At 31.5% G+C, this 15,723-nt stretch overlaps 1 protein-coding gene across 2 annotated transcripts; it reads left to right on the top strand.

Annotated features, from left to right (window-relative positions):
• Window positions 1–213: 213 nt before the first annotated feature.
• On the top strand, window positions 214–9,209 carry LOC109338367 (solute carrier family 35 member E3-like). Of its 2 annotated transcripts, none has more exons than XM_019575583.1 (7): window positions 214–388; window positions 1,713–1,864; window positions 1,982–2,190; window positions 2,261–2,354; window positions 3,228–3,394; window positions 3,513–3,683; window positions 8,569–9,209. In XM_019575583.1, exons 1-7 carry the CDS (start codon window positions 316–318, stop codon window positions 8,840–8,842), a joined length of 1,140 nt encoding a protein of 379 aa, XP_019431128.1. In that variant the 5' UTR covers window positions 214–315; the 3' UTR covers window positions 8,843–9,209. The 2 variants fall into 2 exon arrangements, with proteins under 2 accessions (XP_019431128.1, XP_019431126.1); XM_019575581.1 differs by lacking the exons at window positions 214–388; window positions 1,713–1,864; window positions 1,982–2,190; ... (1 more) ...; window positions 3,228–3,394; window positions 3,513–3,683 and adding exons at window positions 4,053–4,227; window positions 5,552–5,703; window positions 5,821–6,029; ... (1 more) ...; window positions 7,067–7,233; window positions 7,352–7,522.
• Window positions 9,210–15,723: the final 6,514 nt, after the last annotated feature.

Raw genomic sequence — 15,723 nt, 5'->3', positions numbered from 1 at the left:
ATACTGATAGGGTAAAAACTTGTCAATAAATAATTCACCTTTTGACTCTCAAATAATAAAAGGAATACAATTATTGACATTGAATTGTAAAAATCTGTATAAAAGATGGATAGATTTTAAACTCTTAAAAGTTAAAACAATACATTCATTTCCTTGTCCGACAGCTGCGGTTTTTCCTTTTAATATAAAGTTTTGCTGTTGTTGTTCTGTTTTGTTGTTGCAACATTTGCACACTCTCACTCCCCACACACATACATACACCAAGCACTCTCTCTCTCTCTGCTTCAAATTCTTCTTTAGGGTTTAGTTTCAACAATGCTCAATTTCTTCAATAGGAAATACCTTAGAAAGATTCTCAAGCGCAAAGACAGTGATGCTGGTGAAAAAGGTTCATTTTTTTCTTCTTCTTTACAACCCCTTTTGTTCCAATTATTTCAAGTTTAATTCTTTTATACCTTCCTTCATATTCTGTGTGCTTCTTTTATCATATCAACTATTTGATGATACACTACACAATGGAGCTTCTGGGTTGTTCCCAAATCACTTGTTTTTAATTTGTTTTTGCAAATTAGCTTGAAGACATTATGTTTGTGTGCCCTTTTTAATGAAAATAAGCTGATCCAAACAAATTATAATTTTTTTCTCTTGAAAATTTTGCTGCTTAAAATACTCATCTAAGTACCTAAAACAATTCTGTTTTATATTAGAATCTAGTAAAGGAATCTGAAGCCTCTATTGATTGCTCTGTGTTATGAAAGATAAGGAATAAATGGTTTTAAATTGCAACTGCAGTCGCTGTCGTGGTTATGTTTTGTTTACCACAATTGCGGGAATTGTGGCCAATGCGGTTGCAATTTAAGTAGTGATGTGGTCGCAATTAAGGTGTCGATGCAGTTGCAAAGACTCCCGAAACTACAATGTTCTGCCCGCAATTGTTGTTGTGACCTGCAATTTTAAACCATAAAGGATCCTTTAACTTGAACTTGTCACTAAAATGAGTGAGTGAAGGTGTATTATCCACTATTAAATGTTAGCAAGTTAAGATCACAATATACAATAACAATCAAATCTTAGTCTCACTAGGTGGGGTTAGATTAAATCAATGTAGATATACCCTTATATGTTCTCCTTAGAGACAATATCAATTTCGAGCACCATTAACAAATATGCTTCCACCCATATCATCCCTCGACTGAGTTTATACATAATAATCTGCGATACATTTGCGATTTGAGCCGCTCTAGTTCACAATTCATTTTGCTACAAGTGACGAATCTGCCCCCATGATAGAAATGAATGAGATCCCATGAAAAACATAGCAGTAAAGGCGGGGTTTACCTTTTTGAAAGATCAATAAAATGTAAACTCAAATAACATACTGACTAGGTATATATCCCATGAATCACATATTTGGTAAAATGACGTACCATGTAGCCGTACCAGTATGGAGGAGTATTGCAAACAACGAGTATTCCGGATTGTGTTATTGCTAATATATTTGTAGACTTGGTCTTTATGTCAGTTAATCTAGTGTGGGAAGCTACATTCATAATACAATGTAGTGGTTAACTTCAATTTTAAATCAACATCTCATTCATTCAACGAGGGAAAGATGAAAATAATTATTCATGGTAAATCTATAATTTATAGAAAAAAATTTCCAAGTAATGAAATGCTAAACACCTTTTATTATTTTTGACCGGTCGTTGCAGGAAGAGCTCTGGAAGACTTGAGAGCTTCTCTCTTAAATGAATTCCGTTCATCCGAAGGTGCAAAACGTCTACAGCAGCGTTTTTGTGGTCCAGCTACTGCACTTACCTTCAATTTTCTGGTTGCAGTTGGTATTATTTTCATGAACAAAATGGTTTGTTATCTCTCTTTTCTGTCTATCTTGTTAAGCTGTGTTCTGTGTTGAAATTTCGATTTAACATGGTGTTTAGTTGCTGACTTTCTTAGGTTTCTCTACATTTATTTGTCTCAGGTGTTTCAAACTATTAAATTCAAATACCCGATACTTCTCACACTAATTCATTATTTAGTGAGCTGGTTCTTAATGGCAGTTCTAAAAGTGCTTTCTTTCTTACCTGCTTCTCCTTCCTCAAAATCAACTCCACTGTCTACCTTATTTACTCTCGGATTTGTTATGTCTCTATCTACCGGCTTTGCTAATGTCAGCCTGAAGTATAATAGGTAACCCGACTTTCACATTTTTATTCAAAGTATTTGTTTTATACTCTTAATTTAATTTCTATATCTTCAGCATTGGTTTCTATCAGATGGCAAAGATTGCAGTGACACCGTCAATAGTTTTGGCAGAATTTGTACTGTATAGGAAAAAAGTTTCTTTGCAGAAGGTATGTACATGCATTTGCTTTGGTTGTGCGAGTATATATGATAAATATATGGATCTTGTAGGAAAAATAGCTTTTATAATTAGCACATAAGAAATATGTGCACATTGTCATAAGAATCAACTTATACCTTTAATTAAAACAACGTGGATCAAATTGCTAGTGCCATCCTTTATTGCTTTACTTATACCTTTGTGTTTAGTTGTTTACAGAAGATGACTAAATGACTGAGTAGATTTAGTGATTTTCACATGTGACATGACGTTGTATATGTGCTTTTGAGGTCCTATGAATACAGCTCTGAATAGTAGCGGACAGAGGAGGTCTAGCCCCGAGAATCTTAGTCATAGTATTTGTGATATATCATCGTAATATTGTTTTAGGGATCTCTAGCATCATCACATAAGAAAGTGTTATTTATTTAGCCTATACTCTGGCTACAAATGATGTGTATTCTATATGCTAGAACCAAATTTCACCTTGTTTTCCTTTTGAATATGTAGCCAAAGTGGGCATCGGCACAATGGTAAGATTGCTGCCTTGTTTGGAAAGGGTCTCTCCCTTTGCGAGGGTGATGAGTCTTGTGCACTAGACCACCCTTTTTTTGTTAATGGCTTAGAAGAGTTTATTATTCCTGCCTTAAAAGAACATGTGTGTGTGCTCGTGTGTTTTTTGGGAGGGTCGGGTGCAGGTGTAGGGAGGGGGGAAGTCAATTTTGTTAAGACGACATAAGCTTTACGAAAACTAGTATTTAAATAAATGAAGTCTTCTAATTCACGAGCGCTATATGTCTCTCCAATTGACATTGACACTTCAGTCTTTGTGCTTATTTCATTTTAGATTGAAATGTTCACTGTAGCATTTGAAACTCTACAGGTTTTAGCATTAGTGATGGTATCTATTGGTGTTGCTGTGGCTACAGTGACTGATCTTCAGTTCCATTTCTTTGGTGCTTGTGTAGCATTGGCATGGATTGTACCCAGTGCTGTAAACAAAATACTCTGGTCTCGGCTGCAGCAGCAAGAGAATTGGACTGCCTTGTCGTGAGTAATTTATGACATTATTGTATTTTAGCACCGCTATTCCCCCCAAAGTTTTCGTGCTGTTTTGCATCAATTAATTTCTTTCTCTATATTGTGTAATTTTTGGATTGATCAACAGGCTGATGTGGAAAACAACACCAATTACTTTGGTATTCCTGGGCGCTATGCTACCCTTCTTAGATCCTCCAGGTGTACTTCTCTTTGATTGGAACTTCAGAAACACTTTGGTGATTTTCTCATCAGCTGTTCTTGGCTTCTTGCTTCAGTTGTCAGGTGCTTTAGCACTAGGGTAAGCGAATTTTTTATTTGTTGAATTGTTTTGTTTGTATAAAGAATTTCAATTTCTTATAGAATGCATAGAACATGTTTTGCTGAATGACATAAGTGTTGGATCTATTCAAGTGCGAAGTCCCACATTGGATATAAAGGAAGGAGTGAAATATTTTATAAGTGGAAAAGACTCATGAAACCGTAATAATTCACCTTTTGACTCTCAAATAATAAAAGGAATACAATTATTGACATTGAATTGTAAAAATCTGTATAAAAGATGGATAGATTTTAAACTCTTAAAAGTTAAAACAATACATTCATTTCCTTGTCCGACAGCTGCGGTTTTTCCTTTTAATATAAAGTTTTGCTGTTGTTGTTCTGTTTTGTTGTTGCAACATTTGCACACTCTCACTCCCCACACACATACATACACCAAGCACTCTCTCTCTCTCTGCTTCAAATTCTTCTTTAGGGTTTAGTTTCAACAATGCTCAATTTCTTCAATAGGAAATACCTTAGAAAGATTCTCAAGCGCAAAGACAGTGATGCTGGTGAAAAAGGTTCATTTTTTTCTTCTTCTTTACAACCCCTTTTGTTCCAATTATTTCAAGTTTAATTCTTTTATACCTTCCTTCATATTCTGTGTGCTTCTTTTATCATATCAACTATTTGATGATACACTACACAATGGAGCTTCTGGGTTGTTCCCAAATCACTTGTTTTTAATTTGTTTTTGCAAATTAGCTTGAAGACATTATGTTTGTGTGCCCTTTTTAATGAAAATAAGCTGATCCAAACAAATTATAATTTTTTTCTCTTGAAAATTTTGCTGCTTAAAATACTCATCTAAGTACCTAAAACAATTCTGTTTTATATTAGAATCTAGTAAAGGAATCTGAAGCCTCTATTGATTGCTCTGTGTTATGAAAGATAAGGAATAAATGGTTTTAAATTGCAACTGCAGTCGCTGTCGTGGTTATGTTTTGTTTACCACAATTGCGGGAATTGTGGCCAATGCGGTTGCAATTTAAGTAGTGATGTGGTCGCAATTAAGGTGTCGATGCAGTTGCAAAGACTCCCGAAACTACAATGTTCTGCCCGCAATTGTTGTTGTGACCTGCAATTTTAAACCATAAAGGATCCTTTAACTTGAACTTGTCACTAAAATGAGTGAGTGAAGGTGTATTATCCACTATTAAATGTTAGCAAGTTAAGATCACAATATACAATAACAATCAAATCTTAGTCTCACTAGGTGGGGTTAGATTAAATCAATGTAGATATACCCTTATATGTTCTCCTTAGAGACAATATCAATTTCGAGCACCATTAACAAATATGCTTCCACCCATATCATCCCTCGACTGAGTTTATACATAATAATCTGCGATACATTTGCGATTTGAGCCGCTCTAGTTCACAATTCATTTTGCTACAAGTGACGAATCTGCCCCCATGATAGAAATGAATGAGATCCCATGAAAAACATAGCAGTAAAGGCGGGGTTTACCTTTTTGAAAGATCAATAAAATGTAAACTCAAATAACATACTGACTAGGTATATATCCCATGAATCACATATTTGGTAAAATGACGTACCATGTAGCCGTACCAGTATGGAGGAGTATTGCAAACAACGAGTATTCCGGATTGTGTTATTGCTAATATATTTGTAGACTTGGTCTTTATGTCAGTTAATCTAGTGTGGGAAGCTACATTCATAATACAATGTAGTGGTTAACTTCAATTTTAAATCAACATCTCATTCATTCAACGAGGGAAAGATGAAAATAATTATTCATGGTAAATCTATAATTTATAGAAAAAAATTTCCAAGTAATGAAATGCTAAACACCTTTTATTATTTTTGACCGGTCGTTGCAGGAAGAGCTCTGGAAGACTTGAGAGCTTCTCTCTTAAATGAATTCCGTTCATCCGAAGGTGCAAAACGTCTACAGCAGCGTTTTTGTGGTCCAGCTACTGCACTTACCTTCAATTTTCTGGTTGCAGTTGGTATTATTTTCATGAACAAAATGGTTTGTTATCTCTCTTTTCTGTCTATCTTGTTAAGCTGTGTTCTGTGTTGAAATTTCGATTTAACATGGTGTTTAGTTGCTGACTTTCTTAGGTTTCTCTACATTTATTTGTCTCAGGTGTTTCAAACTATTAAATTCAAATACCCGATACTTCTCACACTAATTCATTATTTAGTGAGCTGGTTCTTAATGGCAGTTCTAAAAGTGCTTTCTTTCTTACCTGCTTCTCCTTCCTCAAAATCAACTCCACTGTCTACCTTATTTACTCTCGGATTTGTTATGTCTCTATCTACCGGCTTTGCTAATGTCAGCCTGAAGTATAATAGGTAACCCGACTTTCACATTTTTATTCAAAGTATTTGTTTTATACTCTTAATTTAATTTCTATATCTTCAGCATTGGTTTCTATCAGATGGCAAAGATTGCAGTGACACCGTCAATAGTTTTGGCAGAATTTGTACTGTATAGGAAAAAAGTTTCTTTGCAGAAGGTATGTACATGCATTTGCTTTGGTTGTGCGAGTATATATGATAAATATATGGATCTTGTAGGAAAAATAGCTTTTATAATTAGCACATAAGAAATATGTGCACATTGTCATAAGAATCAACTTATACCTTTAATTAAAACAACGTGGATCAAATTGCTAGTGCCATCCTTTATTGCTTTACTTATACCTTTGTGTTTAGTTGTTTACAGAAGATGACTAAATGACTGAGTAGATTTAGTGATTTTCACATGTGACATGACGTTGTATATGTGCTTTTGAGGTCCTATGAATACAGCTCTGAATAGTAGCGGACAGAGGAGGTCTAGCCCCGAGAATCTTAGTCATAGTATTTGTGATATATCATCGTAATATTGTTTTAGGGATCTCTAGCATCATCACATAAGAAAGTGTTATTTATTTAGCCTATACTCTGGCTACAAATGATGTGTATTCTATATGCTAGAACCAAATTTCACCTTGTTTTCCTTTTGAATATGTAGCCAAAGTGGGCATCGGCACAATGGTAAGATTGCTGCCTTGTTTGGAAAGGGTCTCTCCCTTTGCGAGGGTGATGAGTCTTGTGCACTAGACCACCCTTTTTTTGTTAATGGCTTAGAAGAGTTTATTATTCCTGCCTTAAAAGAACATGTGTGTGTGCTCGTGTGTTTTTTGGGAGGGTCGGGTGCAGGTGTAGGGAGGGGGGAAGTCAATTTTGTTAAGACGACATAAGCTTTACGAAAACTAGTATTTAAATAAATGAAGTCTTCTAATTCACGAGCGCTATATGTCTCTCCAATTGACATTGACACTTCAGTCTTTGTGCTTATTTCATTTTAGATTGAAATGTTCACTGTAGCATTTGAAACTCTACAGGTTTTAGCATTAGTGATGGTATCTATTGGTGTTGCTGTGGCTACAGTGACTGATCTTCAGTTCCATTTCTTTGGTGCTTGTGTAGCATTGGCATGGATTGTACCCAGTGCTGTAAACAAAATACTCTGGTCTCGGCTGCAGCAGCAAGAGAATTGGACTGCCTTGTCGTGAGTAATTTATGACATTATTGTATTTTAGCACCGCTATTCCCCCCAAAGTTTTCGTGCTGTTTTGCATCAATTAATTTCTTTCTCTATATTGTGTAATTTTTGGATTGATCAACAGGCTGATGTGGAAAACAACACCAATTACTTTGGTATTCCTGGGCGCTATGCTACCCTTCTTAGATCCTCCAGGTGTACTTCTCTTTGATTGGAACTTCAGAAACACTTTGGTGATTTTCTCATCAGCTGTTCTTGGCTTCTTGCTTCAGTTGTCAGGTGCTTTAGCACTAGGGTAAGCGAATTTTTTATTTGTTGAATTGTTTTGTTTGTATAAAGAATTTCAATTTCTTATAGAATGCATAGAACATGTTTTGCTGAATGACATAAGTGTTGGATCTATTCAAGTGCGAAGTCCCACATTGGATATAAAGGAAGGAGTGAAATATTTTATAAGTGGAAAAGACTCATGAAACCGTTGCCTTAAGGTTTTGGTTCAAGACGTGGTGTCTCACTTGTAACTCTCCACTCTTCTCATGCCCCGGTAACAATGGAACTTCCCAGTGGTTGGAGGCTTCCTAATCGTAGCCTAACTTGGACGTTTCTTGAGGCATTGCGAATGTGGTACCTCAGATAACTAATGTTTTCTAGTCCCCTACCAAGTGTTTTAAAACATGTTAAAAATGACTAATTTGACCCATATTTGAAATTTTTTGGGATCATTTTGGGTTTTTCATTTTTTTGAGGGACCAAACTGGTAAAGTCGAAAAACATGAGGAACTGAAATGGGTATTTATTCTTTTTTTTCTTCTTGTTTGGTGAATAGCAATCTGGTATTGAATATTGAAAGAGTGATTCCATTTTTCAACTGCAGTAATACTGATATTGGACCGGCTTTTGGTTTTACTTTTGGACCGGTCTAGACTTGAACACCCTGCACTAAATGATATTGCATGATTATTTGGTAGTAATAAATGTTGCATAATTATCTGGTGATACTAAGTTACTAACATGAAATCTATGGCCAACTATACAAATAAAGAACTGACTGTTAAAAGTTGGTGACAATACTAGTGATAGATTAGGCACCAAGAACTTTAGCATTAGCAAATATATTTTACTTATCCATCACGTTTTTTGAAGTGTTATGTTTGTTTGCCATTTTTTTATAACATTTAGAACATTATAGTTCCCTATCTAGTGGAATTAAGGCTTGGTTATTGTTATTGTATTCATAACATTCCGATGACTTTTTTGCTTGGGTAAATACACTTTTGTGTACATATCTTCTGCTGGTCAGTTTTTTCACACTTTTTCTCTCTTTTACCTTGCAATTTACAGTGCTACATCCGCCATCTCACACGTTGTCCTCGGGCAGTTTAAGACATGCATCCTCCTTCTCGGAAACTATTACCTCTTTGGATCCAATCCTGGCAAAATCAGTATTGGTGGTGCATTTACCGCTATTGCCGGTACGTCTGTTTACACTTGCCTTAATCTGAAGCAGCAATCAAACAAGGTATCTCCTAAACAGCCATCCATTTTACCAAAATCTAAACTGAGCAATGAAAATGGCAGCACTCATGATGGGCATTACGGCGCCGAGTCTGTCTAACTTAATGTCTATCACTGCATTACATGCAATGATACGACACATTAACCAAGCATTTTTCATTCTTTCTCTTGTTTCTACACTCTGATCTAACCACTTTAGGTGTTATAATGATGTGTCAACTATAATACATGATAAAAAATGTACTACAATGCTTGGTTCTGTAGTTGGAACACCATTTGTATATTTAATGATTTGGTGTATGCCATGGTAGAACTACAATGTTCTTTGGATTTTGTAATAGTAGCTACAACTACATTTTGTTGTAAACTTGTAAGGTGTAACAGAAAACAAAATTTGCTTAGAGGCTTTTACTAGTGAGAATAGAATTGTGCAGTTTTTTATATTGAAAAACACTTTACATAGTGTCCTTTATTGTTTACTTGATTGTTGACTTACGCTCATGCAGTAAATACTGTGCAAATCAAGTTTGAGGGATTCATTTCAACCAAAGTTTGTTTAAATTTTCATTCTTCTGAGATTGAGACCTATAGGTAAAGTGAACCATTATAGTTGAAGAATATAATAAAAGCGAAGTTTTTTGGTGGTGACGATTTTATGTTTTACACTATTGGAAAGACCGTTCCGAACTGTGAAAATTTCAGATAGCTTATTCGGGAAAAACAATAGTCTTAGTTCCACTAGGTGGGTTTATCTGGAAAAAAACCTTTGAGTGCCGATTCTACTAAATATAAGGGTACAAATTAGACTTGTTAGATGAAAAGATGCATTATCTATAGAACCTACCTGATACCCTTCAACCAAAAATTGTATATCATTTGATAGAAAAATGATTGATTTAGAGCAATTGAAATTACAATCACCTATGAAACTCTACAATTTTTTGGTAAAGTGTTGAAAATTAAAACAATATATATAAATTCTTGTCATCATCACCACTATTGCGACTTTCGTAATGATTATCGTTATTGTCATTACCATTGTTGTTATCACTTTTATTATCGCAGTAGTTATCGGGCTTAGCCGCCTTTTTTCACTACTATCTTAGTTTGTTGGATCTGGGCCAGAACTCCTATCTAGTAGCTTTTAAGATTTTAACTTCTTTGTGAAAAACCTGTAAATATCTCAACAAAAAATATTAGCTTTTATTTCTTAAACTCTTACTTAATGCTTTTCCTTTTAAGCCCAATTTTTTTTACTTGTGCACAATTAGTGCTTTCATTCAACTTCCATTTATAAAGTAATTGAAGTGAGTTAATGTCTATGTAGGATGCTAGGAGTGTTGGATTTGATAATAGTGTGGTCTTGGAATTATTTTTTTAATTACTGATAATGTAATTGTGTTTTATGATTGATATGAGTTCACCCCCTTCTATTATAATATATTCCTCAAAAGGTTCATGATTTTTTCTTATATAGCTTGGTAAATGAATATTGCAAAATTATGAGAGGGAGTGATTAATAATGCTGAAGTTAATGCTGAACATTAAAATTATTCATAACACAAACCATTTCAACATGCCACTTGTGGTCTATTAATTATAAGGATTAAAGTGACAATGAGATACTAAAATTGCATTAAGTCAAATAAAAAAAACTATATAAGAGGTCGTATAATTTTGTATGAGAGTAAATTTGAGCTCTATAAGTTTATTAAAAGAATAAAGTCATTGTAACATGAGATATATTTTAATTTTATGAACATGACTTTAGAATAATATAATACCATTTGACATTTCTGCACAAGAGCTTGTGCATTTGTTTTTGTTAAGAAGGAGGTATATTTTGCTGTCATTGACATAGCTATTTTTTCTACTTTATTTAGTATGGAGACATGATTTATCACAACAAGTTCACCAATGCATGTCCCAAGTCAACATACAACAAACATAATAAAATATGATTACATTTCTTTTCTTATAAAGTTTCTGATTGTATATGTAATTCATTTTCACTTGTCAAAAAAAAGTATAATTTTAAAATAATTTAATTCAAATATCAAATAACATGTATTATTTAGACCATAAGTTAAAAAATATACTTCACATTATAGTTATTCATTATATGAAAATCTAATAGTTGAAATATACTCACTAATTTAAATAATTAGATTTTCTTAGAATGAATGGTTAAGATATTAAGTAGATTTTTTTAACTTACTCCTAGAGTAAGTAGATCCCTCTTGTATAATAAACACATTAAGTGTCACATATTTATATCACAACACATTTGATCTAACATTCTTTAGTTCGGGTCAAAGACCATTAGATCATTATTAAATTGATTGCATTTTTTTCTATTTTGTATATGATATTGCCACTTCCTTTAGCAATATCCACTAATTTGAATTTAAAAATCATATTTCGACCTGTACGTTGTACGATGCCATCTCCCACTTCTTTAGTTGTTGCTTACCTAAATTCAAATAGCTGGATTGGATATGAATTAGTTGGGATAACTTGAAATATGATATAGAAAACTAATCTAATTAAGACAGCTTTGTTGGTTGATTATTGAGGCTTAGTGGTTTTGACGTAAGCTAATTGTGGCATCATGTGCTTTGCCATTATTCAAATCTTGGATCAACCACCACAGCCACCACATATTTGTGATAATTCAGCCTATGTTTATAATTCAATAATACTATCACGTTGAACATTTGTTTAAAGAGTTGACTTGCTCCTATAATGAAAGAAATGTTCATCTTTAATATTTAATATCATACATATAAATACCAAATATTTGGAGAGCTTTTCGAAAGCATGTGATATGAATAAATTTATATTAACGTTAAATTGATTTTAGGACTTGCTCTATTATAAGTAAAAAGCTTTTAATATGTTAATATATTGTATTGACTTGCACCTTCACTTACTTAAATAGTGGAGCACTAACATATAGTCAACTACTTCCTTTGAGCACACCAAAAAGTCAAGCAAATTGTGTTAGTTTTATTTTACTTTATTTTCCTTTTATAGACAATAAAAGAGCTGGAAATAAAATAGAGAAAAAATATATACACCAATAATATATAAGATTCATATATTGTTATTATGCCATCTATTATTAATGTTTATTTATTATTGATTTTTCAAAAAACTAATACAAATAAATAGTAGATTTTTCATATATACGAATTGTGTATAAATTTTATATTGATATTACACATTAGAAAAATATGCAAATTTGTATGGATTTGATCAACTACGTGGTTGCACAAACTTTGACCACATTGTTGATGTCAAAACGCATCATAAATGTCAAAACGCACCTTCGTTTTGTCTAATTGAATTGGACCTCACACGCTCAAGGCAAACCCCACCCTCTTTCTAGCCACACATTCCCTAATAAAGATCTTATGTCACAAAGCATATTCCGAATCAATCACAATAAAATAAAATAAAAATTATAAATGTTTAATTTTTTAACTAATATAATATATTTTAATTAATACTGGATATACTTTGGGATATCAGATCTTTGTCCCACATCACCATATATTAAATAGGCCAAATCTGTGTTCAGGCCAAATCTGTGTGTTCAGTACTAAGTATATTACTTCATCTGTTCTTTTATAAGTATAAATTATGGATTTAATATCTATATAATGACAGTGTAAATATTTTTTTACACTGTCAGTCAATCATCCACCATTATTAACAAACATTGACTCTTAAACAAAAGTAATATAAATTGATAATGGATAGTATGCTGACAGTATAAAAATATACTGTCGGTGTATAGATTTTAAACTCATAAATTATTCTCATAATTTTCAATCTCACATTCAAAGATAATATTAATTACTTATTTATCAAACAACCCACCTAGTAGAGTTGTGAAACATAATATATGAATGGTTCCGCTTGGCCCGGTTAAAAACTTTACCCTATATCAGATAGTAAAAAATATTATACCTCTACCGTCATTACTATGGAGGAAGGAAAAATAAAAATAAAATTGTTATAAACAAAAAAAGTGGATGATTTTCTATTTTGTGTGAAACAATCTACTTAGATATGATTTAAGGCTATTTGACATTTTTTAAAACTAGATATACAAAATTAGCCTTAATGAGTTTAAATGATAGCAAACTATCAATGATACAAACTATCAATAATAGTAAACTATCAATGAGTTGGTCTAGTCATATTAAACTCTGATAAGCAAAATGTCAAGAATTCGATTCCTAAATACTTGTTAGAATGAACAGCTACGTATATTAAAAGTGTTAATTCTATACCCATAGGTGAGTATAAAAAATAGTAAAAATTATTCGAAATACTTTTTATCCTAAACTCCATCATAATAATAATATATATATATATATATATTATCTTCCCTGTTGGTGGCATCAAATTGGGCTCTGACCAAAGTATGAGAATCAAATGGGGTAACCCCTTTTACGTTGTTTAATATTTATATATATTTAATATTATGTATATAAGTTACTTTTATCATTGTATTGATTGAAACCATGCTAAATTTTAAAAAATTAAAGTTCCATGTGATGCTGTTTTCTTTTCTACAGATACCTATCAACATTTGGTCAACTATAAACAAAAGGACAAGAAGAAAAGATGGAATGGCGAAACTTTTGATGATATCGATGCTAAATAATTATCCAACTTTTGTTTTCTTTTTCGTGCATTGCTACCTTTTAGTCAAGATTGTTGTTTAGTTATTAAAATTAATTTAAGGGTTATATGAGAAATGTTGAAGAATATATTTAAGGTATTGTTTAAAAATATAAAAAAGTAAGTTTGCCTTGAAAATTTATAGATTTAATATTCTGAAAATTGTGAGACTTATATTTTTAAAATTGACTTATTCAATTTGGATTGCTTAAACAATGTTTTTAGGAATATTGTTGACATGACCCATTAATTATTTCATGGAAAAAAGCTCTTAAATTAAAATATTTATTATTTTTCAAACATTAATTTTAGAATAAAATATTCTACCAACTTTTTTAAAAATGAATAAAATAAATAAATTTCTAAAACAACATATAATAGAGAAGAAATATTGTTCCAACTGATTTTTTTTTATATAACAAATGGCACCCTTATTTTATGATAATGAGCTAATCTCTTTTGATGTATGAATGTCCATTCTAATAAATGTTACTTTCAAGAATCAAATTTTTGACTATTTTACCTAAAAATAATACATCTATACAGTCTCATCTTATATGTTATTGAAACAATTTTAGAGAAATTTGTGTCTCACAATTTCATGTCGACTTAGCCAAAAATCCAGTTTCTTTTAGATTTCATTCTTTATTTATGACGACCTCAATATTATTATTATATTATATTATTATATGGTTGATGCGTTTTGAGTTCTTTACAAATACGTATAATCTTCACTCATTTAAAAATTAATTCAGGTCCTCTACCACTATACCAATATTTTGATAGAACAAATATATATATAGATACATTGATTCAAAACTACTAATAATCAACAAAAAGTTACCTTTTCATTTGTGAAATAACAGTGTTTTTTAGAAACATGAAAAGACAATTTCAGGAATTTATTAATATTTTGTAACGTAATTTATTGCCTTGACCTACTCGCCAACAAATTCAGACTGATTTTTCTTTCGGTGTAATAATTATATAGGTTACCAAACTCAAAATATAAGTACCTATCACAAATTTCATTTTAACAAAATAAATTGAAGCAAGTTACTAAATCCTTATGATAATCAAAAGATCAAAAAATTTAATTCCTAATAGTAACATTTGTTAGGAATAACAACTATATATCATAAAAGAGATTAATTCTTTATAAAAAAAATATTAGAATATATCACTGGCAATACAAAAAATACAACAATACAAATAAAAGACAGAAGGTCATGGCTTTCACTATTTATGTAACACCTTTGAGTGTTGAAGAATTAGACACTAAATAGTGTGAAGTACTTCTTGTAGTTCTTAGTTTGTTGTATAAAATCATTGATTTTTTTTATTTTAACAAAATTATTTTTATTATGTTCACCTTAAATATCTTCTTATTCCTAACAAAGTAATGTGTGTCACTTCCAACTTAAATTTACATGAAGTAGAAATGTATTAGTTTAAACGACAACTTACTTTTTATCATTATTGGGATATAATCTTTTTCATTTGTTAATAAACAATATAAAAAATTATATTATTAAATAAATTTTATTTTATTTTATTCTTCATTTTGCCCATACTCTAAAGCTAATTCTATAAAGACTTAAAACTCACATCTAAATATTTCTTAATAGAAAATGTGATAATCTTTTAATAGATTAACCTTAAAATTCTTCTAATTGGGGGATTTTTCATGAAAATGACATGTGCAATATATATCAATTTTTTAAAACAAATGTACTAAAATGGCATAATATAGTTACTAAATATAAAATTGAATTTCTAACCCAAAATCCAGAAATTAGTTCAAAACGTTTCTAGAAATTCTATTTTCTTCTTCACATAAATTATAGAAATTCTATTTTCTTCTTCACATAAATTATAGAAATTCTATTACCTACCAATATTATTGTGATTGAAAAACTATTCGCTTAGTCAAATTCTCTGCTTAGTAGAAACTCTTTACTTGGTGCTTAAACTTTCAATTTTATAATCATTTTGACGAAATATTTCTTTATGAACCTTAGTCAAAGTTTATAATATTTTTTTATCATAGCATTATATATATTTCTTAAAAGTTAATCAAAAAAAGTCAAAGTAAAATACAAGTAATCGCTTCCCTTCATATATTCGCATAGTCTTTTCTCATCTGTTTCCCACTTTGAAAATAAAGAGGTAGTACCCCACCACCAACTCCTCTTTTGGACCTCTTTTTTGTGATATATAAGAATATGTTGTTCTAAATTATGAAACTTGTTAATAATATTGAAGTAAAAATAGAAAAATAATAAA

This window comes from Lupinus angustifolius, unplaced genomic scaffold, assembly GCF_001865875.1.
Source record: "Lupinus angustifolius cultivar Tanjil unplaced genomic scaffold, LupAngTanjil_v1.0 Scaffold_22_100, whole genome shotgun sequence".
In the NCBI taxonomy this organism is placed as follows: Eukaryota; Viridiplantae; Streptophyta; class Magnoliopsida; order Fabales; family Fabaceae; genus Lupinus; species Lupinus angustifolius.
The sequence above is the reverse complement of the archived record's forward strand: the minus strand, read 5'-3'. Positions and strand labels throughout refer to the sequence as shown.